Source organism: Acartia tonsa, chromosome 13, assembly GCF_053477335.1.
Source record: "Acartia tonsa isolate MP-2025a chromosome 13, ASM5347733v1, whole genome shotgun sequence".
In the NCBI taxonomy this organism is placed as follows: domain Eukaryota; kingdom Metazoa; phylum Arthropoda; class Copepoda; order Calanoida; family Acartiidae; genus Acartia; species Acartia tonsa.
In genome coordinates this window covers 31947589-31973958 of record NC_137272.1, presented here as the reverse complement: position 1 = coordinate 31973958, position 26370 = coordinate 31947589, and the positions used below count along the sequence as shown (strand labels likewise).

Genomic DNA, 26370 nt, shown 5'->3' with positions numbered 1-26370 from the left:
TAGATAGATGAATAGATGCATAAATAGATTGACAGATATTTAGATCGATAGGTAGATAAATAAATAGATTGATATATAGATAGATGAATAGTTAGATTTAAGTATGAAGTATAACTTAATGAATTACCATTAAAATACCCATTATAGAATATTAGCATAAAATAACATCATACAGTACTAATTTTGTTAAATAAAATCTTAGGAAATGCTCTCATAAATATCTGTAGTATTTTCAATTTTTGTTAAAAAAAATGTCAAATTTTAGCAGGTTAAAAAAGATCTTTTTATATACTTTCCAAAAAAAAGTTTCATAGTCATTTTATCCTATAATATTACAGTATAATGCTAAGCTAGGCTGTAACTATACTGTCATACCAGGGCTGTTAACAATTATAGAAACCATTCATTTATTGTATCATATATTATATAGGGATTAAATAAAAAACACTATACAAAAATATATACAATATTAAATAAAAAAATTTTAAAAATTTTACTTAAAAAATTAACTCAATGAAGCCAAATGCCCATAAAAATGACGTCATAATGGCCTACCATTGGTCAATTAAGATATCTACTGGCCTTCCATTGGTAATTTAGTCTGTGTATTGGCCTATCAATAGTTATTTGTATTGTATGAAGTAATTTGTCTATAGGCACTAAAAAGAGCTTCTATCATAATTTAATAAAGTTTAAGTTAAGATTTCGTTAAGAAACTAATTTTTTACCGTGTACTTTAAAATGGTATATTTTATATACTTTTTAAACTATGTACTTAAAAGATTTAAGGGTCTTTTTTACTTAAAATATATTCTTAAAGAATTAAATACACTAAATAAGATTTTGTAACAATGAAGTTTACTATTTAGTGACTCGGGGATAGGATAATGGACAATAAATTTATCTTAACCCCGCACATTGCACTGTACAAATTTTTCTATGGTAGCTAAAAGTTATTAACGGAAAAATTTTACTGGTACCCAAATTCCAATAGCTTGGGTACTTTTATAAAATCTTAACTAACCAGTTTCAAATAACAGTTTCCAAAATTTAAACCATGAGTTTTAATTTGCAAAAGGTATGATTTTGTTTACATTCATTTAAATTAATGTATCGCCTTGCAAAATTTAGTTTCTATAACTATTTGGAGGATAGATTCATTTTAAGTCCGTTGTCATATATCTATATTTAAGAATTTCATAACTATTTAAAGCTGTTTAATTTGGCAATTAAAAAAAAATTTGCTGTAACTGGATAAAGTGTCTAAAAAATCAGCCATGTGACGTCATAAAAATGAGAGATTATCCATCTCTTTTTTTGGGGTTTTCTTTCCCAGTTCTCCTCTCATCTCCCTCATTTTTGTGACGTCGCATGGCTAAACTTGGTTCTGCAAACTAATCTGTAAAAATAATACATTGTAAAACATAATTCAACATTTTACAAATCAAAGATCAAAGAGTAGCTTAGTTACAAAAAACAAAAAACATGTTATGTAAAAAAAATCTTGAAATGCAGAAAAAAATCTGGTGCAAAGACATTTGAAAAACGATTTCTATAGTCATAATGAACAATTATATGACAGTATAGTATTATTCCATCCTATACTGTAATTGTAATGTCACACTAGGTCATTAAACAACTATAGAACTCGCCTTATTACTTGTCAACAAACAAGTAAGCTTAAATTCAAAGAAACTGATAAGAATTCAAAAAAAATCATTAAAAAGTGTTGCCAAAAAATTTCACAATTGCAAATGTGTCTTATTTGCAAAAAGATCAGTGATCTAAAGGGACAAGATAATGGCCGATTTATTGAGTACATCCCCAAAGATGATACACTAAACCAATTAAAATTAAATTTAAAAGTCCCCAAAGTTGTTAAGCCAACGAATAAGAAAACATTATTATAAAACTTTGAGGACTTGTATGAAAAACAGCCGATTGTCCGATTTCTCTATGAAAAAAAAAGATACTTTAGCAAATAAAAGGGTATTTTGTACTTTTGTATTAATATGCAGTTCTGATGGTTAGAAATTATGAATACATATTCTAATCTTTTGCGTGAATAAAAAGTGCATTATGACCTTCCTTTGATAATCCTTTTTATATTACCAACAATAGATATACAAAGTATAGATACTCAATCATTATGACCTCTGATAATCCTTCTTATATTACCAACAATAGATACTCAATAATTATGACCTTCCTTTGATAATCCTTTTTATATTACCAATAATAGATATACAAAGTATAGATACTCAATCATTATGACCTTCCTTTGATAATCCTTTTTATATTACCAATAATAGATATACAAAGTATAGATACTCAATCATTATGACCTTCCTTTGATAATCCTTTTTATATTACCAATAATAGATATACAAAGTATAGATACTCAATCATTATGACCTTCCTTTGATAATCCTTTTTATATTACAAATAATAGATATACAAAGTATAGATCCTTAATTATTATGACCTTCCTTAGATAATCCTTTTTATATTACCAACAATAGATATACAAAGTATAGATACTCAATCATTATGACCTTTCTTTGATAATCCTTTTTATATTATCAACAATAGATATACAAAGTATAGATCCTTAATCATTATGTACTCCCTTTGATAATCATTTTTATATTATCAACAATAGATATACAAAATATAGATAATCAATTATTATGACCTTACTTTGATAATCCTTTTTATATTACCAACAATAGATATACAAAGTATAGATACTAAATCATTATGACCTTCCTTTGATAATCCTTTTTATATTACCAATAATAGATATACAAAGTATAGATCCTCAATCATTATGACCTCCCTTTGATAATCCTTTTTATATTACCAACAATAGATATACAAAGTATAGATACTAAATCATTATGACCTTCCTTTGATAATCCTTTTTATATTACCAATAATAGATATACAAAGTATAGATACTAAATCATTATGACCTTCCTTTGATAATCCTTTTTATATTACCAATAATAGATATACAAAGTATAGATCCTCAATCATTATGACCTCCCTTTGATAATCCTTTTTATATTACCAACAATAGATATACAAAGTATAGATACTCAATCATTATGACCTTCCTTTGATAATCCTTTTTATATTACCAATAATAGATATACAAAGTATAGATACTAAATCATTATGACCTTCCTTTGATAATCCTTTTTATATTACCAATAATAGATATACAAAGTATAGATCCTCAATCATTATGACCTCCCTTTGATAATCCTTTTTATATTACCAACAATAGATATACAAAGTATAGATACTAAATCATTATGACCTTCCTTTGATAATCCTTTTTATATTACCAATAATAGATATACAAAGTATAGATACTAAATCATTATGACCTTCCTTTGATAATCCTTTTTATATTACCAACAATAGTTATACAAAGTATAGATACTCAATAATTATGTCCTTCCTTTGATAATCCTTTTTATATTACCAATAATAGATATACAAAGTATAAATCCTCAATCTTTAATTGGACCAACAGTGTAAGAACAAACCGACTATAATATTGATTAGAAAGTGTACAAATTTTCAAACGAATTGGCAATTTTTGTTGGTAATTTTATTCATATGAAAATCTACCAAAGGAAATATTGAAGGCGCTTAAGAATTGGGAATAGATTTATTATATTTTCTATTGTCCCATTCCTGATTTAACCCTTTTTATAATTCATATACAAGTTATTTACTACTCTAGTATGACAGTAAAATTACAGCCTGGGCTAGCTTCAAACTCTACTGTCATACTAATAGATTATAAGAACTATAGGAACCTTCTTTTATTTAAAACACTATGACAGTTCAGGGTTGCTAATTATTAGGATAAAAAAAGAGAAATAGATAGAAAGAGGGACAAAAAGAGAAAATAAGAAAATCGAAAATTTCAAATTTCAAAAGTGCATTTTTACAGAAAAAAAATACCAATAACTTGAAGTCAATTTTTGGGAAATAATTTTCTTGCTTATTAAAACAAGAAAGATATTAACCAAAAAAACAAATACATGAATAATAAATTTAATAATTTTTGATCTTGCTAATATAATGGTAGATATATTTTTTTATGTAGTTTTAAGGGGTTAGTAATATAATAGTAGTTTTAAGGGGTTAGTTATATACATATTTAGCTAGTTAGAAATATAGCTAATTCAGGGTGGGAGGGGATATTGGACTGTAATGTTTACTTGTACCCAAAGTTTTGAAACATGTTCTCTCAGGGGTTGGCATAAAAACTTTGGGTACTCTCAGTAATTGGACACAGTGTCCATACTCTAAAACCAATATTTGAAATCTACAGATGGAATATTTTGTCATCATTATTGGGTATACACATCAATTTATCATTCATTGTCTTATCCCTTTAGATCCCTGTAAATATCTAATGTTATTCTACGAAGTCTAAATTAAATTTCAAGATCTAAACTTAGGAGTCATATAATTTAATCATTTTTAGCATGAAATAGATAAATAGAGAGATAGATAGATAGAGAGATAAATAGAGAGATGTAAAATAGATAGATAGAGAGACAAGAGAAAGAGAGATAAATTGAGAAGAAAAAAAGATAAACAAGAATTTCAAGAAATGCAAAATAATTAAAGGAATTTTATAAAAAGATAAAAATAAAAAGATAGATAAATAGATATAAAAAGTGATAAACCCATTGCATGTCAGAGAACTGTTTTTTTTTGCATTATCTTCCCTCCTGTCCCCTCCTCTCTCTCTCTCTCTCTCTCTCTCTCTCTCTCTCTCTCTCTCTCTCTCTCTCTCTCTCTCTCTCTCTCTCTCTCTCTCTCTCTCTCTCTCTCTCTCTCTCTCTCTCTCTCTCTTTTTTTTTATTTAATTTGAATGTAAACTGTTTTGTTGCGTGACTTATGCCTTTAAACTAGCTGCTACTAAAGAGAACAGGACTGTTATTCAGTGGCATATCATAAAGTAAAAGGATGATTGTCTTTCTGTTCATATCTAAAGATCTAACTAATCACGTACTGGACCGATAAGATTCTCCAATACAGTGAAGCTTAGGTCCTGGGAAAGTTTTTTGGGGGGAGGAGTTTTTAGTCTATTTATATGGTAAGGGGGGAGGGGATTTTAAAGTATTTGACCTAGTAGAAAATTAAACTACCTTCTAGAGATAAAACAACAGAAGCGAAGCCACTAAATAATAATAGTAGAATTTGATATACAGAGATAAATATGATTTAACTGGCTGTTACTAAAAGGAACAAGACCAAAATTCAGACAAAAACTTACAATTTAAAAAAAATACTTATCCTCTCTTTATTATGTAGTAAAATACCGCTTTTTAGGCTGTGTATTCACTTCCGCTCAGATTATCATATCATCAATAATGCATATTATTACAACATCACATAAGCCCCCATACCCATTAATACTCTCATCATTATTAAACACCCAATGAGGGAGGGAACATTGGTGTGTTTATTACACTAGTTCCCAAAGTCTTAAAATAACGTTTTCTTATTCGTTTGCTTTAACAACATTTGTGGGACTAATATTGAATTTTAATTGGTTGGTTTATTTAGATGAGTGTCCAATTGTAATCTTCAGAAGGGATGATTTTATGTATCATCACAGGGGATGTACATTTATTCATCGGCCATTATCTTATCCCTTTAGATTTCTTTTGATAACAAGCGGAAGTGAATTCACAACCTTTTCCTACATGTATAATTAATATAAATTAGGTTTATGTCTTTTTATTACTTCCTCTATCTATCTATCCGTCTATTTTTCCCCTTTTTTCTTCTTTACCGTAGCTGGATAAAGTGTCTTACAAATCAGCCATGTGTCGTCATAAAATTGAGGGAGATAAGAGGAGAAGTGGAAAAGAAAACCCCTAAAAAAGAGATGGATAATCCCTCATTTTTATGACGTCAGAAAGCTGATTTTTGAGACATTTTGTACTGCTACTCTTTTCCTATATCACTGTAATTAAGTTTGAATATTAAAATCTCTCCCTCTCTCTTTCTTTTTTAGATTCTTCTTTCGTTTATTATTTTTGCTCTCCTTTCTATCTCTCTTTCTTTCTCACTCTCTAAGCAGGGAGGAAGGGCCACTGGACTGCAAATTAAACTTGTACCCAAAGTTTCAAACAACGTTGGTTCACAAACTTTGGGTACTTAATTAAGTTTTTACTTGTTGGTTTTAAACTTTTTAACCAATAAATTTATGAAGGAGTAGTTTCGTTTATCATCATTTTGGAACTATATAAATTAATTGTCTTATCCCTTGATATCCCTGAGTATATAAGACTAGAGCTGGATCTTTAAATCATTTTAGTGGTGAGCCAGATCGGGGTGCGCCGAATTTCCGCCAATCACAGCTCGGCATTTCAGTAAATGCTGTACTCTTATTGGTGGAAAGTTGGCTCACCCCGATCTGGCTCACCACTAAAATGATTTAAAGATCCAGCTTAGGTATAACACTACAATAGGACATTATTGATTTTCTATAAAGTAATATATAACAGCAGAGATACCTAGAAAGACCATCAGCGGCCCACAAAAGTAGCGAAACAATTTATGTACATCCAATAATGTCCAAGGAGGTATGGGCCATTGGACCGATTAATACACTGGTACCCAAAGTTTTTTTCATCATGTTCTCTTAATTGTTGATTTAAAAATCATTAATCTTAATCTACAGAAGTAGTAATTTTGTCTATTATCATCAGGTACGTACATTCATCTATCGTCCATTGTCTTATCCTTTAGGATCCTTGAACAAACTTACTAACTTATTATTGCTGCGCTTGTTATAGATAAAATTTGTCTTTATGACACGGATATTTAGATTCTTCATAAAGCTTTCCAATTAATGCAAATCTACTATATATATATATATATAATATAAAATATTTGCATTGAGATTATAATAAAGCGGAATCTGTAGTTGTTTACCACCCTAGTATCACAGTATAATTACAGCTTGGGCTAGCCTCATATTCTATTGTCACACTATTGAAATAGAAGGACCAAGGAAATATTATGCTTTTCTCATCATATATAGCTTACTTTTTGGTATTTGTGTGTGTGTGTGTGTGTATTTGTCATAAGCAATAAAAAGAAAGAATATAAAAATAAATGGATAGGTAGTATTATATATAGACAGATAGATAGATAGAAGGATAGACAATAAGATAGACAGAAAGATATATAGATATTGAGATACATAGATAGAAAGATTAATAGTCATATGAATGTATGGTTAGGTAATTGGAAAAATAGATCTATGAATAGTTAGAAGGCTAGATAGAGGGATATATGGATACAAAGATAAATACATAATAGATAGATGAATGGATGGATAGATAGATCAACAAATAGATATATAAATAAATAAAATAGATATTGATAGACAGACAAATAGCTAGAAAATATATAGGTAAATATTTGCTTAAGAATTATTTTATGATTACTACACCGTAATAGAAAATAGAATAGTATGGTATTGTTCAGGGGTATTAGGGATAAGACAATGAAATATTGTTTTTCAATATATTTGTCTATACTAATCTTTTGGTTATTTTTGAAGGGGTAATTTATTTTATTTATTTTTGTAAAACAATCAACCTTTAATGGACCTTTAAGAAGATGGGTTCAGCGGTTGTCGAGATCCATTGCTACATAAGAAGCACATCCTGCTACTGTTAGTTTTGCGATTATAATAACAATTTAGTTCATTTATGAATGTTGTCATCCTTGTTTAGTATATAATAAAAATATGACAAATAAAGTAATATTCATTATTATTCACATTGCATTGGATAGGGATATTTTATATATAGAAAAATTATTATCAAAACTATTTTGCCAACTTTTTGGGGGGAGTAAGGATATTTCATTTAAAAAATCAATCTATAGCTTATGAAGTTTACTAAAATTTTGTAGAAACTAAGAGGTTCGAACCAAAATATTTTTTTTATAGGGACTAGTTTTTAAATATTTTGTGGAGGGTAAGATTAATTAATCTTCACTTTATCTATCCATGCAGCTTAGTAAATATGTTTTTCTGATCTCTATGGGAATAATAATAATAAGGATATCTAAGTAGGTGTGCATTTATTTCCGAGAGAGAGAGAGGACAATTTGCTGTTAATTACGCTAGTCCCCAAAGTTTTATAATTACGTTTTCTTATTATGGTTTACTAACTTTGGGGACTTTAGTGAATTATAAATGGTGAGTGTTCAAACGTTTTAACCACTGATTGTAACCCACAGAAGGAAAATTTTGTGTAAAATCATTGGAGATGTACATCTATCCATCGACCATTGTCTTATCCCTGAATAATAAGAATATCTTAGTAATGGTGTACATTTACTTCCGTATATTATAACATCCATATAGCCTTCATAACCATAAATTGAAATAATGGTAAATTAAAAGGATTATTAAATGATGTACATTTTACTTTTAGTACTTCTAGATAGAGGTCGTGAAATGAAATGGTAGAACTCTAAATAATAAGATACCCTGTTTTTCTATTTTTCTTTCTACACTTGAAAAACACCAAGTAATCATAATATAAATATATATTAAGTAGTCATATTATTATTTACCCAAAATCACATTTTTGCAATTGATATAAATAAACAAGGATGACAACATCCATAAGTAGCGAAGCACAAACAATTAATTAAGAATTTATATATTAGTTGTAAAGCATGTATATTAGGAAAAAAATCACGAAACCTTTTCAACATTTGTTTTTAATTTCTTAATATTTATATCTCAGTACTATGACTAACAGACTGACAGTCAAAGTAAATTACATACAGGATGCTCAAAACAATGGGAAATTTAATTTTTATATTTTTAACTACAAAAATTTAAAAAAACGGACCATAAACACTAAAGATATGAGGAAAAATGTGAAAACTATAAAAATAGCCAAAAACCTGCAAAAAAGCAGTCTGACCGCCATTGATGTTTTTTTTAAAACAACATGAAATTTAATTTTGATATCTATAACTAAAAAATTTTGGAAATCGGACCATAAACACCAAAGATATGGAGAAAAATGTGAAAAATACAAAAAATAGCCTAAAACCTGCTAAAAAGCGGTCCTACCGCCATTGATGTTTTATAGTTAATTGTGCTCCTTAATAATGGAAATGTTGTCAAAAAATTTCAGCCTTTTACCTTTTACAGGAGCCGAGAAAATCACGTTTCCCCCAAACTAAGACGGACATACGGACAGACGGACAGACGGACATTTCAAATTATAGAGTAGCTTCGCTACTAATAAAAAAGATAACCAATTCTCTTTATTATTTTAGGAAATATCGAGACACCCCTCTTCATGGAGCTGTTAACCTTCCCATCATCAAAGATCTGGAGTCCATCTACTGCAAACTACCCTATACAAGGAAATTGTTCATGTCATTTTCAGATTGATAAATAGATAGATAGATAAACATATATGTAGCTGGTTGATAGATAGATTATTCAAGGAAAGGTTTTTGTACTATCCTATGCTTTTTAAAAACTTTTTCAGATGGCTATAGAGTATAGATAGATAGACAGATAGAGAGTAAGACGGATTTATAGATAAGTGGATGGATAGACATATAGATAAGTTATAAGGTGGATGAATAGATGGATGAATGAATGGATGGATACATCGATAAATATATAAATACATAGAAAGATGAATTGGTGGGTGGATAGATGGAAGGATTGATTAATAGATAAAAAGAAAGACAAGAAAGATAGAAAGATGAATAGATGGATGAATCGAATGGATGGATAGATAGCTACATAAATACAGAAAGATGAATTGATGTATGGATAAATGGAAGGCGGGATAGATATATAGGTAGATAGATAAACAGATAGACATAGAGATAATTTAGAAAGATATACAAAGATAGATACCAATATTAAACATTTTGACTTATTAGCATTTTGAAATTGAAATAGACATACAATTATATCGATCGATAACAGACAAGTTTGATAAATAGATAAACTTGATAAAAAGATAGATAGATTGACATCAAAATATGTAAAAAATGACATTCAACATTTTTAACAGGCAGCAGACATTCGCCCCCCTGGTGGATACAGACCCTAAAAAGTTCATCTGTCCATATAAGGAAATTATAGTTTAAGATGTTTTTCTTATATAGCGAAGCTACTTAGAGTTTGTCTGGTATGTACGTCAGTTAGTTAGTACATAACATAATAACATAATCATGTCCATAATAAGCGTAGCTAAATACTGTCTAAATAAGGAAAATATAGTCAATACATTAAGTTTAAAAAAAAAACTCTTTAAAGCTAACTTATTTTACAATGGGTTAAAAAATAACCTTTTCTATATGGTTTCCCACTGCGCTACTTATTAGAATATTTGCCCTTGGTAGATTTTCTTATTTTTCATTCTCCAATTTTTACAGGTTTACAGAGATATGATAATGAAAGATAAATTAGTCAAAAAGTATCTAATGTCAGGGATCTAAAGTGGTAAGACAATGGCCGACTAATTGATAAACTTCATCCAATGTACATTTTAATTAGTGTTTGATGCGTATGGACACTCAATTTAATAAACCAATCACTAAAAGTTCATTGAAAGTCCCCAAAGATGTTAATCTAATTAAACATTATTATAAAACTTTGGGGACTAGTAAAATAAACAGCCCATTATCCCCTCTCTCTCTCTGTGAGCTACTGCAGAATTTTTCTTCGATTGATCTATCCCTGTATATCATTCTTTATATTTTTATCCCTTTGCCTTTTTTTGTTAAATCAAAAGCTGGTTCCTTAGTTGTTTATCACCCCAGTAGGACAGTATAATTACAGCCTATGCCAACCTCATACTCTACTGTCATATTACTAGGGTAAAATATCTTTAGGACTGTCCTAAAAATTTGTCAATTCACTATGTAGTCATTACCTTTTTAGATTTAGTTTTTTTTGGGTGGTTCTCCAGGGAGGAAGGGGACATTGGACTTTAAATTACACTGGTAATGGTACCTTTGTTGTTGGCTCAAAATTTTACTAATTGACTCATTGGTATGACTCAGAACTAGTCTAAACAAATAATTTTAAATGGTTACTTTAGTCTACCATTGGGCTTATTTATCAATTTATCGTCCATTGTCTTATCCCTTAAAATCTCTGTTGGTTCCTACTTTTTTTTTACAAGTGTCACTACTCTATAATTTAACATGTCAGTATATCATTGTCCATATTTGTTCATATTCAATATTCATTATCATATAACTGGACAAAGTATCTCAAAAATCAGCCAAGTGACATCATAAAATTGAGGTATTATTCATCTCTTGTTCAGGGTTTTTCTTTTCCACTTCTCTTCTCATCTCCCTCATTTTTATGACGTCACATGGCTGATTTTTTAGACACTGTCGTCCAGTTACCATTATCATGGTAAAAAGATCAATGCTCTTATATCGAATTAACATAATGTCTGTTTTTCGGTCTTTAGGAATAATCTCACAAACCGTTGAACCGATATGGTTCTCCTTTACAGTGAAGCTTCTTTTATGTTCAAAGAAGGTTTTTGAATCGCTACTAAGAAAAATCGCCCATAGATCAACTACCTCTCCAAACTTTTCCTGGTACTTAAAATCAATTAATCTATTGGACATCCAAATCCAGCAAATTTAAGTAGTATAAAACCATGCCATTAGCTTCACAGAAGGCAAAACTAATTCTCTATGTCTTTATGTTCGACTATTAATATTTTTTCTAATAAAATCTTATCTATTAAAATTCTTTTTAAATATTATTCATGGTATAGAAATGAATAAGATAAAACTTTCTTTCGTTTTTTTTCTTTTGAAAAATTAATCTAATTAAAATTAAGTTATTAAAGACATATGTAAAACTAGGATTGTTATAATCATAAGTAGCGCAGCAATATCAAAAAAAGATATTCTTTAATAAAAGTTAAACCTTTTGTAAGACACCTACTATATCAGGGATCTAAAGGGATATAGACAATGGCCGATAAATTGATGTACATCCCAAAGATTAAACACAAAATTATCCCTTCTTCAGCGTAAAATTAGTGGTGGAAACGTTTGAACACTTAACTTAATAAACCATCTAATCAAAATCTTCTTAAGTCCCCAAAGTAGTAAAGCCAATCAATAAGAAAACGTTATTATAAAGCTTTGGAGACTAGTGTAATTGTGGTATCCGCCGAGGATCAATGGCAGACACCGGAGTTCAATTAGATTACGGCAGTGTGACAGACGTGGACACCTTACTATAGAGAAGCTACGCTTCTCTAGCTTTCACTAGATAATGATCAACATCTACTTTTAGTTGTCACTTTATTGAAGGGGTAAGATATACTGGAGTTATATACAACAAACAATAATTACATGGATAGGAATAAATAATCATAACATAAAAGCATAAATAATATGTATACAATGGTCAGTTTGGGCAATAATGATTCCCCCATCCCTGGAAAGGGTGGGGGAGAATTAAGAATACAGTTAACCATAATAAACATGACAGATTCAAATCATTAATTCTAAGCGTAGGGAGGGGGTCACTAGACCCCTTCCCCAGGACTCGGGGGAGGGCCATTGACCCTCCACCGAACCCCAGATCAGGGGTGCCATAGACATGGCTCACGGTTGCCGAATACCACAACTCTCCCCTCGGAAGGCTGGGAGATGGTTTCCCTACCAGACTTCCGACAGTGGTTGAGGCCTTCGGCCCGCTCCTTAGGGCTAAAAATATATACAAACGATAATGATTCAATGGAATCCTAGTGGTGAGTATCTTCTTAGGGTTGATGGGCTCCCAATGTGGGGTAGAAGGCAGAGGCTGCCTTGGGTTGGATACGTTGGTCAGCGCCGGCAGGTATCAGGTTTGGTGGTGGCACATTTGTTGCTGGAACGGTCAGCAGTGGGACCTGCGGGTTGTTGTTGGCAACGGCTGGGGCACTGGCTGCCAGGTTGAGTGTCTGAGCAGCGGCCTGTCCTCCTGAGGGGCCGCGGGGTCTGCCAGAGGGCGGTCCTGGTCTACCTGGGCGGTCATGCCCGCTGTCAGTTGATTTCATAGACACCATTTCCTCGGCTGCTTCCCTGCCGATGGGGATGGCATCCCAGTCCACTGAAAAGTCCCGGGACTTGGCATGGTTGAGCCTGGCCCTAGCCATCGCCTTCTTATACAAGGCTGGGTGGTACAGGAACACTTGTGATATCGCATTCAGGGCTGCCCGGACTCCTCCTTGTGCTGCTGCCAGAGAAATGATGGTGAGGTCCCCCAGCAGTTTGAGGATCAGCAGCAGCAAGCACAAGATGGCGGCGCCATCTCCCCACTCGTGGATGGCTTGTCTAAATCCTGCCCAGACATCCAGGGCTGCCTCTCCTTCCTCCGCCAGTCGGTCAATGTTGTAGGACACTATCCCATGGTCTCCTGTGGCCGAACAGCTGCCTTGCTGAACGCAGGAGCCATAGGATAGGCCGGTCAGCATGGCGCTCTTGTATGCGGGGAACGCCAGCAGCTGTTGCCAGTCGTTCAACTCAGCCTGTGAATACAAACCACCTGAACTGAAGTCATCTAAGGGGTCTGTCAACAACTGCTTGGGCGTATCCAGCGGGGGTGGCCTCTTCTTGGGAGCAGGGGTCAACTCTATCCAGCCTTCCTCTGCGTGCACAGTCAGGGGGTAGGTGGAGGAACAGGGAATCTTGGTGGCGTGCTCACTGTATACCCGCGTCACGGCGTCTACAAAACCTGTGGGCTCCACTGGCACTTTGTCCCAACACTCCTTGTGTTCGCGGACAACATACTTGTGCCTTTGGCAGGTCAGCTGCAGCAGGATGTCTCCCCTCAGTACCGAGAACGTGCTCCCCTGGACACGCACCGGGTGGGCCGGATCTAGTTGCTGGAGCTTCCAGCAGTTGGCCGCTACTTCTTCTGCTGCAGTGCTCCTCATGCGTGTTTCCAGGGTGAATCCAATATAACCTGCATGGATCTGTGCTTGGAGGGGAACGTCAACATCCCTGGCCGACACTCGGGGCAGCGCAGCCGCGGCTGGGTCAGCTGCCACAAACAGCGCTGGATGGTTGGTGGCATGGGCCTCGAAGTCGCAGTTCACAATTGAGGTGGGGCTGGTCATGTTGATGAAAAACTGGGCCTGATGGTCAACCAGATATGCATCCCTCACCAGGCTGGGCTGGAGGCTGCGGATCAGCCTCAAGGGGCAATCTCTTCCCAGGTGGTCCCACACGTAGGTTGCTTCCCCAGTGATACAGGACAGCTCAGAATGGGGACAGTCGAGGGTCAGGTGGTCAGACTGGGACTCCACCCGTCCATCCTCCACCACATAGGTCTCCTCCTTGACCAGCAGCCGCCGCTCCTGGAGCACTAATTCATTGCGGTAGAGCTGGCCCTCAAAGTGGACGTCCTCCCCCTCGCAACCCACCCCCTCGGGGCTGTTGACGAGGGCGCCCACTACATCAACGGTGAAGAACAGGGGGTGGTTCAGCTGGAACGTCAGTGGCTGGGTCTTGCCTGGCAACGTGTATACTCGGTTCCTGGCCAGGTCTCGGCACGCTTCTGGGTCTATCTTGGTTGGCCTCATGAGGGTGGGGACCGAGGTCACCTTGAGGTGACCCCATACCCCACACCTGAATGTCCACTGGGACACGGTGAGCTGACAGCTGAACCCAGTGGTTTCCCTCACCTTGACTTGCTGCAGGACGTGGATGTCGTGGCCCAGGGGCACCTCCTGGTGTAGGGGCTCCGTGTCACACATCTTTTCTTTGTTGTAAGACGTGACATGGGTGGGGTTGGCACAGTCCCACCCCACCAGGACGTAGCTGGTTGTAGGCCACACGGCTGCCAGAAGGAGGCCCCACAGGACCATCCACCAATGGGAGAGGCTTCCAGGTAACCATCTTCCTCGTGCACGCGGCTGGGGATCTCCGGTTCTGGTCACGGCTGCTTCTTGGGGCTGGACACGGCTGGGCTGCTCCTGGCTAGACACAAATTTCCATTGAGCGTTATCTGTATGCGGCCGAGGCACCCCGATACCCTCCCCAATGACAGACTGGCAAGCGACTGGCACTTGCCTGGGTGTCGGCTCCCCTAGCCCTAAATGCTCCCTTCCCTGGTCCAAGGCATGCCCAGTGGCATGGGGCTGAAGTGCATGTGGCACAGGCTCGCCCTTACTCAATGCCCTCCCCTGCCCTAGGAACTCAGGTGCATGTGGCACAGGCAAGCCCTTATTTTCCCAATTTTCAATCTCCCCAGCCTCAAGTGCAGGGGGCACAGGCAAGGCTGGGTGTTTACAAGGTTTTGGATTCAATACATTTAACAAATTCAACTTATCCTGATGGTGAGCCGCTGGGTTCCCTTGGCTGGTAGAGGGCTCTGGATGGCATGTAGCTGGACTCTCCCTGCAGGCTGGTGGCGCTGGCTGGCATGTAGCTGGGCTCTCACTGCAGGCTGGTGGCGCTGGCTGGCTGGGGGTGACGGGTGTCACCCCTTCCTCTGGGACCGCTGGCTCGTTCCAGGACTCAGGTCTCTCGGTGGCGGCGACGGGGGTCGCCCCAGACATCAGGTTGGAGGCTGGCTCGTTCCAGGATCCAGGTATCTCGGTGGCGGCGACGGTTGTCGCCCCAGGCACACGGTGGGAGGCGCTGGATAGCACCCCCCCATCATCCCAGGTGGCGACGCCGGGTGGCGTCCCATACATCGATGCAGAGGTGCTGGCTAGCACCTCCTGCCTCTCTCGTTCAGCGGCTGCCAGGGCCTCCCCATACACCGTCTCAGGGACGCTGGGCAGCGCCCCTCCCCTCTTGCTGTGTAGGCTCGGTCGGGCAGGTTCCATCATATTGAGACTGAAAGGCTGGGGCCTCAGCACCTCTGGCTCGGCTATGTTGTTGGGCTGTATCAGCTCTGGCCCCAGATGGTTAAGACTGAAGCCTAGGCCAACCCGGTTGGGCTCAGCCGCGCCGCCCAGTACGTTGATCCTAGCTGGGACAGTCCCGAACTGCGGCATCCCATCGGCTCGGTCCGCAGCTCTGGAGGCGGCTGCTTGCGGTGGTGGTGCTGGGGGCGCGCTCCCTTCCATATGGGCCACTCTGCTGGGCTTCCCTGGAGGGGCACCTTTGTCGGCGGTGCGCCTGCGGCTGGCTACCTGGGCCCAGTCAGCTCTACACTCGGCCGCCGTGTGGCCGTCATAGTGGCAACGCTCACACTTGGCAGAACGGTCACGGCGTGGCTGGGTGCGCCTCTCCTCTAGGCTAACTTCCATAGGCGTTGGACAGTCTCGAGCTCGGTGGCCTCTCCCCTGGCAGCGGTAGCAGCGGCCTGGAACCTTGTCATCTGGAGCGACCTTCCCCATCTAGTGGAGACCCGGAGCCAAGGAGCCAATCTCCATTGGCTCCGACTCGTCATATTGGGGCAACTGGATGCAGGCAGATCCAGTCAGCCCGTCGGTCGAGTCCACTAAGCACACACCCTCCTTCAGTTGCTTAGTAACCATGGTCACGGTGAACATGGCCTTGCGAGTGTACTCAGGTACACTCGCAATTTCATGGTTCATCATGAGGCGTTTTACATTGGCGTTACGAATTCCACGGTTTAATTCGTCCACCAACAATTCAAGATCCTCATGATTGTAGGCGTCCCTATACAAGGCGCACTTTGTTGATATGTACGCCTGTATAGGTTCTGTCGAGTGTTGCTTGTAGTCCCTAAACGCTTGTTTAAGCGTTTGGGACTCAAAAGCAGGACGAAATAACAATTCACACTCGGTCTTGACCTGCTCGTAGGTCAAGGCTTGGCCTGCCTCGCCAAACAGATGGGACGCCATTTCCGCCGCTTGCCCTACCAATGACAGTAGTAGGGCGTTGCGGCGGTTGAGGGAATCATGAGGTGGCACGCGGTAAGCCGCCCATGACATTTCCAGTCGGCGGATATGTGCCGACCAGGACTGCTTGGGCGGCCCTCTATACTCCGGCAGATTGCTCAGCATCAGCTTGCGGTACTCGGCTGGGGCCGGCTGAGGGTCATCCTGGAGCCATCCTGGGGCTTGGTCACCTCCTGGGACTTGATGCTGGTCCATTGGGTCAACGGTGAAACGGCGGGCACAAAGTTATACAGGACTACAATGAATGGGTTGTCACTTGAGGCTTCCTAGCCTAACAGCCAACCCTGTTTGTATCACTAGGTTGGGAGTTTTAGTTGCAAAGGTATAACTTAGCTGTACTTATCAATGGTTAGATGTTGAGGTAGATAGATGTTGAGGGTCTGAACTGCTGTCAGGAACTGATTGGGTTTTCCCTTATCACACTAGAGCTAGGAGGAAAGAAACTTGCAATTCTTTATTTGCTAAAAATACCCCTGTTAGATGCTATGGAGTAGCTCTGCTCTGGTGTGAAGGTGTGTGTGTGTGTGTGTGTGTGTACGTGGAATCTTCTGTCCTTGTAACGCGCGTTCGCGCCGTCAAATCCGCGCACACGGGGAAAACGCGCTCTCACCCCTCAGCTCGCTCCCTCATTGGTCCGCTTCGTCCGTTGGATTTATGATGTTTTCCGCACTTTGTTGCGCTACCCGTGAATGGCGCTCTGTATATCCGATCGCTAGCTCCACACTACAGACGGACTTGGCCTAGTGTGGGTAGGAAGGGGGAAGCGCGTGAGGGGACGGGGGTAACTCCGTCCGTTCCCACTGTGAGGGAGGGGGTAACTGTGTGTTGGTGTAATGGGGCCTCTGCTTCTTAATCTTAGGCTTATCTGTTATATAACCCTGATTGTATTTGTCTTCAAATGGAGAGGGGCCCCCTCCCCTTCCCTTGGAATAAGGGGTGTGTTTGTTATTGTGCTGTGGGCTTGAAATTGTTTTGATTATATTACATCTAACTTTTATTGCTGTCCTTATCACAATTACATAACAGATTTGTTGACCAACTCTGTTCTATTTTTAGCTGTTATCACAATAAACAGTAATCCAAGCCTGTTCTATTCTTAGATTTATCACAACACAACAATTTGTTTGCCAAGCTTTGCTCATAAATCTATTGTTTGGTCATCACATTAGGGTGGTAATCCCTGCAAATGTGATATAATATCTGTCTTCTAGATGGGTGGCTGCGTTGTAGCTTCTCAGGATACTCGGGGTTGACGTAGTTTTTCTCTGTTCTGGTGCACTACACCCGTATGTTAGCTCGCAGCTTGCAGCTATGTGGCATGTTTCAGCCTATCGGCGGCAGGGAATGTCCCGTCCTGCTAGCGCCACTGGTTCGGATCCTGCTATTTCTTGCAGTAAAGTTGGCCTATTTTCAGCCGTCTACACGTATTTGGCTTGTTTCAGCCGGTCCGCAGGCCTGTTTCAGCCCTTTTGGCGCTCAATTCTCCGTTAGATATCAGCGCTGCTCGCGGTTATTCGTCAGATTTCGCTGTTTTGCTTCCACAACTGCCGGATGCAGAGTTAAACTTTGCTGTCCAGGGTGGGTAATTCAGGTTGCTTGCGTCAGTTTTGCCAGATTCACTGCTGGGAGTACCTTAGCCTCAGATGCGCGTCTGCTCTACACTTGTGGTTCGCTGTAATCTCACACAGCTGTCACCAAAGTTGTGGTATCCGCCGAGGATCAATGGCAGACACCGGAGTTCAATTAGATTACGGCAGTGTGACAGACGTGGACACCTTACTATAGAGAAGCTACGCTTCTCTAGCTTTCACTAGATAATGATCAACATCTACTTTTAGTTGTCACTTTATTGAAGGGGTAAGATATACTGGAGTTATATACAACAAACAATAATTACATGGATAGGAATAAATAATCATAACATAAAAGCATAAATAATATGTATACAATGGTCAGTTTGGGCAATAATGATTCCCCCATCCCTGGAAAGGGTGGGGGAGAATTAAGAATACAGTTAACCATAATAAACATGACAGATTCAAATCATTAATTCTAAGCGTAGGGAGGGGGTCACTAGACCCCTTCCCCAGGACTCGGGGGAGGGCCATTGACCCTCCACCGAACCCCAGATCAGGGGTGCCATAGACATGGCTCACGGTTGCCGAATACCACATAATAAATATTACATTGTCCCCTTTCTCTATCTTTCTCTGGCACTACATAGCATTAAAGTGACCATTGCTGACATATTATCGAAATTATGATATCCAATCAAAATCAATGAAATGATACATATGATATACGCCTATACTAGCCGTTATAGAGATTCTAATGAATAATTACTATAATATGACTGTAATAAGAAAGATAGGGGGAGGTTAATTAAATTAAACTTAAAATTATTCTAAAAGAAACTTATATTCAGAGATATGGTTATCCTTTTCATGAAAGGACATTTTTTATGGGGGGTAAAAGGGGTAAGAGAGGTTTCAAATGTTTAAAGGCTGTAATCTAATGTATTTTAAAAATTTATAGGGGGTTAAACACCCCCTCTTCCTCTTGGACGTCTATAAAAGATTCCTAAAAGTTTTAAAATTATAATTTTGACTTACAAAATACAACTTTAAAGGGTGTTTTGTGGTTCACTTTTAGTTGAAGGGAAAGTGCCATAGATTCAAATAGAATTTTTAATATTAAAGAATTAAGCTCAAAAGAATTTTATGATTCTTTCGAAGAGATCCAAGTCTTCTGAAAAATAGATTTTAAAACTGGGCGGACAAAGATTTATAGTACTTTCAAAAGTGTCTAAAAATTTTAGAAAATATAGGTAAAATATCATATAATAATCTTTTCTAAGCATGTTTTACAATTATTTTATAACTTAGTAGTTGGCAATAAAACTTTAATTACTTTTCTCGTATTCATTCGAATCCGGTGGATAGAAACCGGTTCTCATCCATACGAAAAAAACAATGTCTAGCATCGTAATATAAACCGCTTTCAACGAATATAAAAATGTACAATCATAAGATTAAAACCAGTTTTTTTAGCCCGTGCCTACGGCACCTAGGAAAAATAACTATTATAAAATTTTAATTTGTTGGTTCAAGACTAGAAGTGTCCAAACTTAAAATTTTAATCTACAGAAGGGGTATTTTTGTTTATCATCATTAATTTATCATCCATTGTCTTACCCCTTACGATTCCAGGTTCTATTTGTTTATTTAAATATTAGTCTCCTGTTTAAATCCATTTCTCAAAAGTTTTAAATTAGAATTATGAAAACATGTAAGAAATAAGTTAGAGTGCATTCAATTCCGCAGTTTTTTTTCAGTTAAACTTAGTGTATCATATTCCAGAGAGGAAGGAGAAATTGGACTGTTTATTACACTAATACTTTAAGTTTTATAATAACGTTTTCTTATTCGTTGGCTTGACAACATTGGGGAATTTATTGAATTCTTATTGGTGTGTTTATTAAGTTGAGTGTTCAAACGTTTTAACCACTAATTGTAATCTACTGAAGATGTATTATCATGTGTCATAATTTCAGGATGTACATCAATTTATCAGCCATTGTCTAATTCCTTTAGACCCTTGATCATATTCGCAAAAAGACACTATAGCAAATAATTGAAGAAGATGTTTAATCATGAAGATGAAGAATAGAAAAAAAGGTAGTTTGTTCTTCTTAAATAGTATGCAGTTTTACTTATGATGAATTAATAATGTTGTACATATGCGGAATCGAATGCTCACTCAAATTCATCTTCGAAATTTATGTAAGGTCTTTAATGTCAGGAAATTATTAAAATTGTCTAAAAAAGATATTAAAGAAATTTCGTATTATTAAACTTTTTTGCTATTTAATCTTATTGTGATATATGGATTATAACTATATAATCTAGATAAGTTTTGAATATTATTTACTTTATTCCAATTTTTGATTAAAAGCTTTGCTACTGAAAAAGAAAACTGAAAAAATCTAACTATAATTCCCACTCAGACCCATTGTTTCACACTGTGTAAATGTTGCGACTATGACGCTTGCGACTGTGAAATGTCGTGTCCCAGCCCGTGCAGTTGCTTTCACGACGCAACTTGGTCAAGTAACATTGTTGAGTGTTCCGCAACAAATGTCAGCGCATTGCCACCAAAGTTGCCAATGGATGCCACCGAGCTGTGGCTGGATGGCAACAACATGCCACGGTTGAAGAGTCATACATTTATTGGACGCAAGAACCTGCAGGCCTTGTTTCTAAATGATTCTAATATTGAGGTAAGTTAATTTTAATTCAAATTTTGTTGGATAGGTGTCACATTTGTTTAATAAAAAGCAGGTTCCTACTAAATATCATAAATTACGTGAAAAATATTAATATATTATTGTTCATTGTCCTCTCCTTCAAATGATTTTTTCAACTACAGCAGTATCAAATTGTCTTTTTATTCTGTTTGACAATAGGTTAATAATCAATTATATCATGATGGCTTTCAAGTGAAGAAATGACATTATTATTAGCATGCCAAAAATAGAGAACCTTGATAGCATGACAGTACAGCTAAACCTTGTTAAAAAACCTTGAGCTGTGTCCATGCAAAATTAAGGTTTATTTCTATGGTTATTATGCCCCAGTAACATTACAGTACAATAAAAGGCTAACCAAGGAAGTAATTCTACTGTCATACAAGGGTATTTAAGGAGCAAAGAACCCGGCTAAGTGTGCAGTAAACTCAAGTTTCTAGTTTCTGGGTTGGTTAGCAAGGTGGGCTGGCATTTCCGCTAATCATAATTGCATAAAATTTCATAATCGCAAACAGACACAATAGCAAATAATTAATACACAATGGGTTTTTAATGATGACATTCAACTAAAGAGGAAAGGGCAATTTGTGCTGTTGTGATAATATGCAGTTTTGCTAATGGGATGCATTTGCGGAAATTAATGCACACCAGTTGGTAATGATTAAGTTTGTGTACAAACTCTCATTTTCAGTTTGTGTGTGTCTGTGTGGTTTTTTTGTGTTTAGTTTGTGTAAGTGTTTGTGTGTGTGTGAATTTAAAAAGAACTCAACATCTATATAAATTATTAATTTAAAAATGACGCTTGTCAAAAATAAAAATGGATCTATCAATTTGAAACTTTGAACGCCTTTGCTATACTATCTCTTTGATAGATCTTTATGGTTTGATATGATTATGGGTATTTTCATTCTAGTTGTGTATTTTAATGTCTTAAAGGAAATTTGTTTTAAAAAATCATTTCTAGTAAAATTACTAGACATTTTAAAATCTATTCAACAAAGTTTCTATCATTTAATTTCTTTTCCCCATAAATATTTTCCGCTACTTTAGGCTGAAATTCGTTTATGATTAATTGTCTCACATTGCCCTATGCCCTAATCCCTGAAATGTGCACTATATTTAACTATTTTTCCCTCTCTCTTCCTCTTTCTTTCTTTTTTCCCTATCTCTCTCTTCTCTCTCCCATTCTTCTTCCCTAATTAAGCCCAGTGACATGCATTATCAGGGGTCTAAAGCCACTTTAAATATCACTATGACAGTAGAGTTTGATGCTAGTCCTTGCTGTAATTCTACTGTCATACTAGGGTAGCTAACAACTGTAGGAACCACCTTTATAATCCTTTTCCTTCTCATTTTCTTTTTTTTGCTAACTTTGTTTGTCTTTTTTTGCTCTATAATTTGGCAAAACATTGTATGTTATTTTTGCAAAAAAGGCCTAAAATTACAGTTTTATTTTGGTGCTTTGAATTTAAGTTTGGTCTATCTATCTATATTAGGCTTCTTTAAGAATAGTATAGTATGAACCAATTATATTTATTAATAAATAGCTGTCCATAACTAACTATATTTTTTTTTATCTATAAAACTTGTTATCTATTCTGCTTCTTTTTATGTTTTCCAATGTCCATCTATTTTACTATCCATTAATCTGTTTGTCTATCTATCTATTAACTCAAAAAAAGGGCTATTTATGTATTACACATTTTTATCTATTTTTCAATCTATCTATCCTTCTATCTATCATACACTTTCAATGTTTCCATTTAAATATATATTTATACATAAATCTAATACATTTATACTACCTAAATATTTTTATATAAATTTCTATCCATTAATTCATCTATCCATCTATCAATCTATTAATATGTATAATCTAACCATCTATCTATCGATCTATTTATCTATCTATCTAACTATCAACTACACATCCTCTAACAATTTATCCATCTATCTCTCTATCAATATATCTAACTACCCATACATCTATTTTACTTTACTCATGTTTACTTCTATTTCTCCAGAAGATGATTAAAGTCCCTCTACAGATTATTACGTCATACGATAGAATAGCCAATGAGAGGCCAGTATACACTCAATGGTTATTCTATCGTATTACGTCATAATCTGTTGAGGGACTTTAATCATCTTTATTTCTCCATCCTCTCATTCAATCATTTTATCTATCTTTCTAAATATATGTCCACCCAAATAGATATTTATAGCTAGCTATCCATCTAACTATCTATCCAGAAGTTTTTCCACCCAAGGATAGTTAATTACAGCTTTGATCTTCTTTGCACTCCAAGTACATCAGGGCTACAGGGATGCGACAATGGGGGATAAATTAATCTTTCCCCAAAATACATATTTTGCCAAATTCTACCCTGAAAAGGTGAATAGTGAATTATCTGCAACTGTCCTTTCCCTCTCTGACAAACTTTGGTCGAGTTCTAAAGTGATTAATCCTTAATAGTATGACAGTAGAGTGTGAGGCTAGTCCAGGCTGTAATTATACTGTCATACTAGAGTAATAAATAACTATAGAACCATCTTCAGATAGACATACAAGCACAAGTACAAACAAATACAAAGACAGACACACACACACACACATACTCATGCACACACACACACACACATACATAAAAGACTAAAACTTGTAAATAAAGACACACAAATTGTATCTCAAACTTGTATACTCCTAATTACACTGAATTAAATACAAACACACACACACACACACAAACATTGAACAAATAAAATTACACTAAATTACACTTGAAAATGCACCATTTAAATCTATTTATGTTTTTAAAAGCGCACATATTTTATTTATAATAAGAATTTTTCTGTAAGTCTAATAGTCACTAAAAAAGATCTTTGAAATTTCTCTTATTTTTATTAATAGATTTCAAAATATACTTGCTTTGAGTTAGATTACTAATGTCATTTTTTGTGATTTATAGGCATTGTCATTTAGGCTTTAGACAACTTATTTCTCTCTTTATTTACACTTCTTTTTTTCAATATTACTTTATCTATCTATCTATTTCACTCTCCTTTTTGGATGCACGAGGACAAATTCAGATAGGGAGGGGATATTTGACTGTAAATTACACTGGTACCCATAGTTTCATAATTACGTTATCTTATTCATTGACTAAAAAACTTTATTTATTGGATTTTGATTGGTTGGTTTCAAAGATGTAATGTCCAGAACTCTCTCTGCTAACTATCAGGGATCTTAAGGGATAAGACGTTGGCCAATTAATTGATGTACATCCCCAATGATGATACACAAAATAACCCCTTCTGTAGATTACAATTAGTGGTTAAAACTTTGGCACTCATCACAAACCAATCCAAATTCAATAAAAGTCCCCAAAGTTGTTGAGCCAACAAATAAGAAAACGTTTTATAAAACTTTGTGGACTCGTGTAATAAAGAGCCTTCAAAATTGTCCTTTCCCTCCCAGGCTAACATAGAACACAGGGACATACATTCAAAGTTTTGCAGATTCCTAAAACGATCATACACTCTAAAATCACATGAGATTCCACATTTATCTAATCTTAAAGTTTGCTATTACTGTACACTAATTTTCCTATTCAGAACCCGGCATTTGTTCATATAGCAGCACAATATTATGCCTATAGATTCTAAATTGATTTAATATCAGGATAAAGTCAAAATTAAATTCATAAAGATATTGTTATCTTTATATGGTTTAGGGTAAGAAAAGTTTCAAAAATTTAAAATCGATCTAAAAACAAGAAATTCAAAATAAAAAATATATTAATTATAGACCTGACATTGATTATTTATCTATTTTTTAAGCCCTGAAGGCCTTTGATTGATTTGGCACTTATTAGCAGATTTTGTCAAACTTTTTAGTATAGCCCCTATCAAATGCTTTGCTCAAGTCAACTTTTTAGATATATTGGTTATGTTTTATAATACCCTTTATGCAACCTATCTATCTTCCTTTCTACATAATTATTATTTTGGCTTAGCCTCTATCAGATTCTTTTTGGGATGGAGGATAATTTTTTCTAGGAGTTATTTATCTTTGTAGGATGGTGTTACTCTTCTCAATAATAGTTAAAAACCTTACCATGCAGGATCTCTGAAAAACTTTATTGTAAAGGAGAACGATATCGGTTCAGTTGTTAGTAAGATAGTTCAGTACAAACAGACACACAAATACATCCTGTTACTTTGGAAAAGGATTACATTTATTTATCTACCTATCTATTCACTTAATTTTTAATATTTTCATATAGAAAAGAGTCAGTCAAATGCTCTGATTATATCAAAGTAACACTAATACAAATGATTATACAGAGAGAGGGGACTTTGGGCTGTTTATTACACTAGTCACAAAAATTTTATAAGAACGTCATTCTTTGGCACAACAAGTTAGGGGACTTTTATTTAATTATGATTGGTTGGTTCATTAATTGGTATGTACAAACATTTCAACCACTTTATTTATTCTATTATTCTATTTTGTGTATAATTTTTGGGGATGTACATCAATTTATCGGCCATTTTCTTATCCCTTGATATCCCTATAATGTTTATATATCTATTGTAGGTGCTGGACAACTTCACCTTCAACGGGCTGCCCAACATGCTGGAGCTCCATCTTCACGATAATATCATTACCAAACTAGAAGGAGATGAATTCCAAGGTAGGGTTTTTCAAAAAGTTAGGTTAGGTTAACCTTGGGTACTTGGGAGCCTAGCAGGGTTATTTTGATCAACATCACAGATGACAACATCCAGAGCTGGGTCTTCAAATCATTTCAATGGTGCGCCAAATCGGGGTGAGCCAACTTTCCACCAATGAGAGGACAGCATTTTACGAAATGCCGCGCTGTGATCGGCTGAAATTCGGCGCACCCCGATTTGGCGCACCATTGAAATGATTTAAAGATCCAGCTCAGAAAGCTAAATAATCTGACTAAATTGTTTCTGATGAAAGAGTCCTAAAAGGACGTACTTACATTTTGAAACATAATTATAGAAATGATTTGCTTTAAGCGTTCTTACCAATCGTCCAAGAAATCACAATTATTAAAAAGTAAGTCAAAAGAACAATTATAACGCACA

General features: G+C 36.1%; 1 protein-coding gene across 1 annotated transcript in view; it reads left to right on the top strand.

Moving 5' to 3' along the window:
• LOC145335254 (toll-like receptor 6) overlaps positions 1-26370 on the top strand; it is a 92605-nt gene that overhangs the window by 41107 nt on the left and 25128 nt on the right. The window contains exons 15-18 of the mRNA XM_080180993.1: positions 9358-9448; positions 10117-10176; positions 20953-21225; positions 25853-25949. Coding sequence (XP_080037119.1) covers positions 9358-9448; positions 10117-10176; positions 20953-21225; positions 25853-25949 — 521 coding nt within the window. The remainder of the gene's footprint in view (positions 1-9357; positions 9449-10116; positions 10177-20952; positions 21226-25852; positions 25950-26370) is intronic.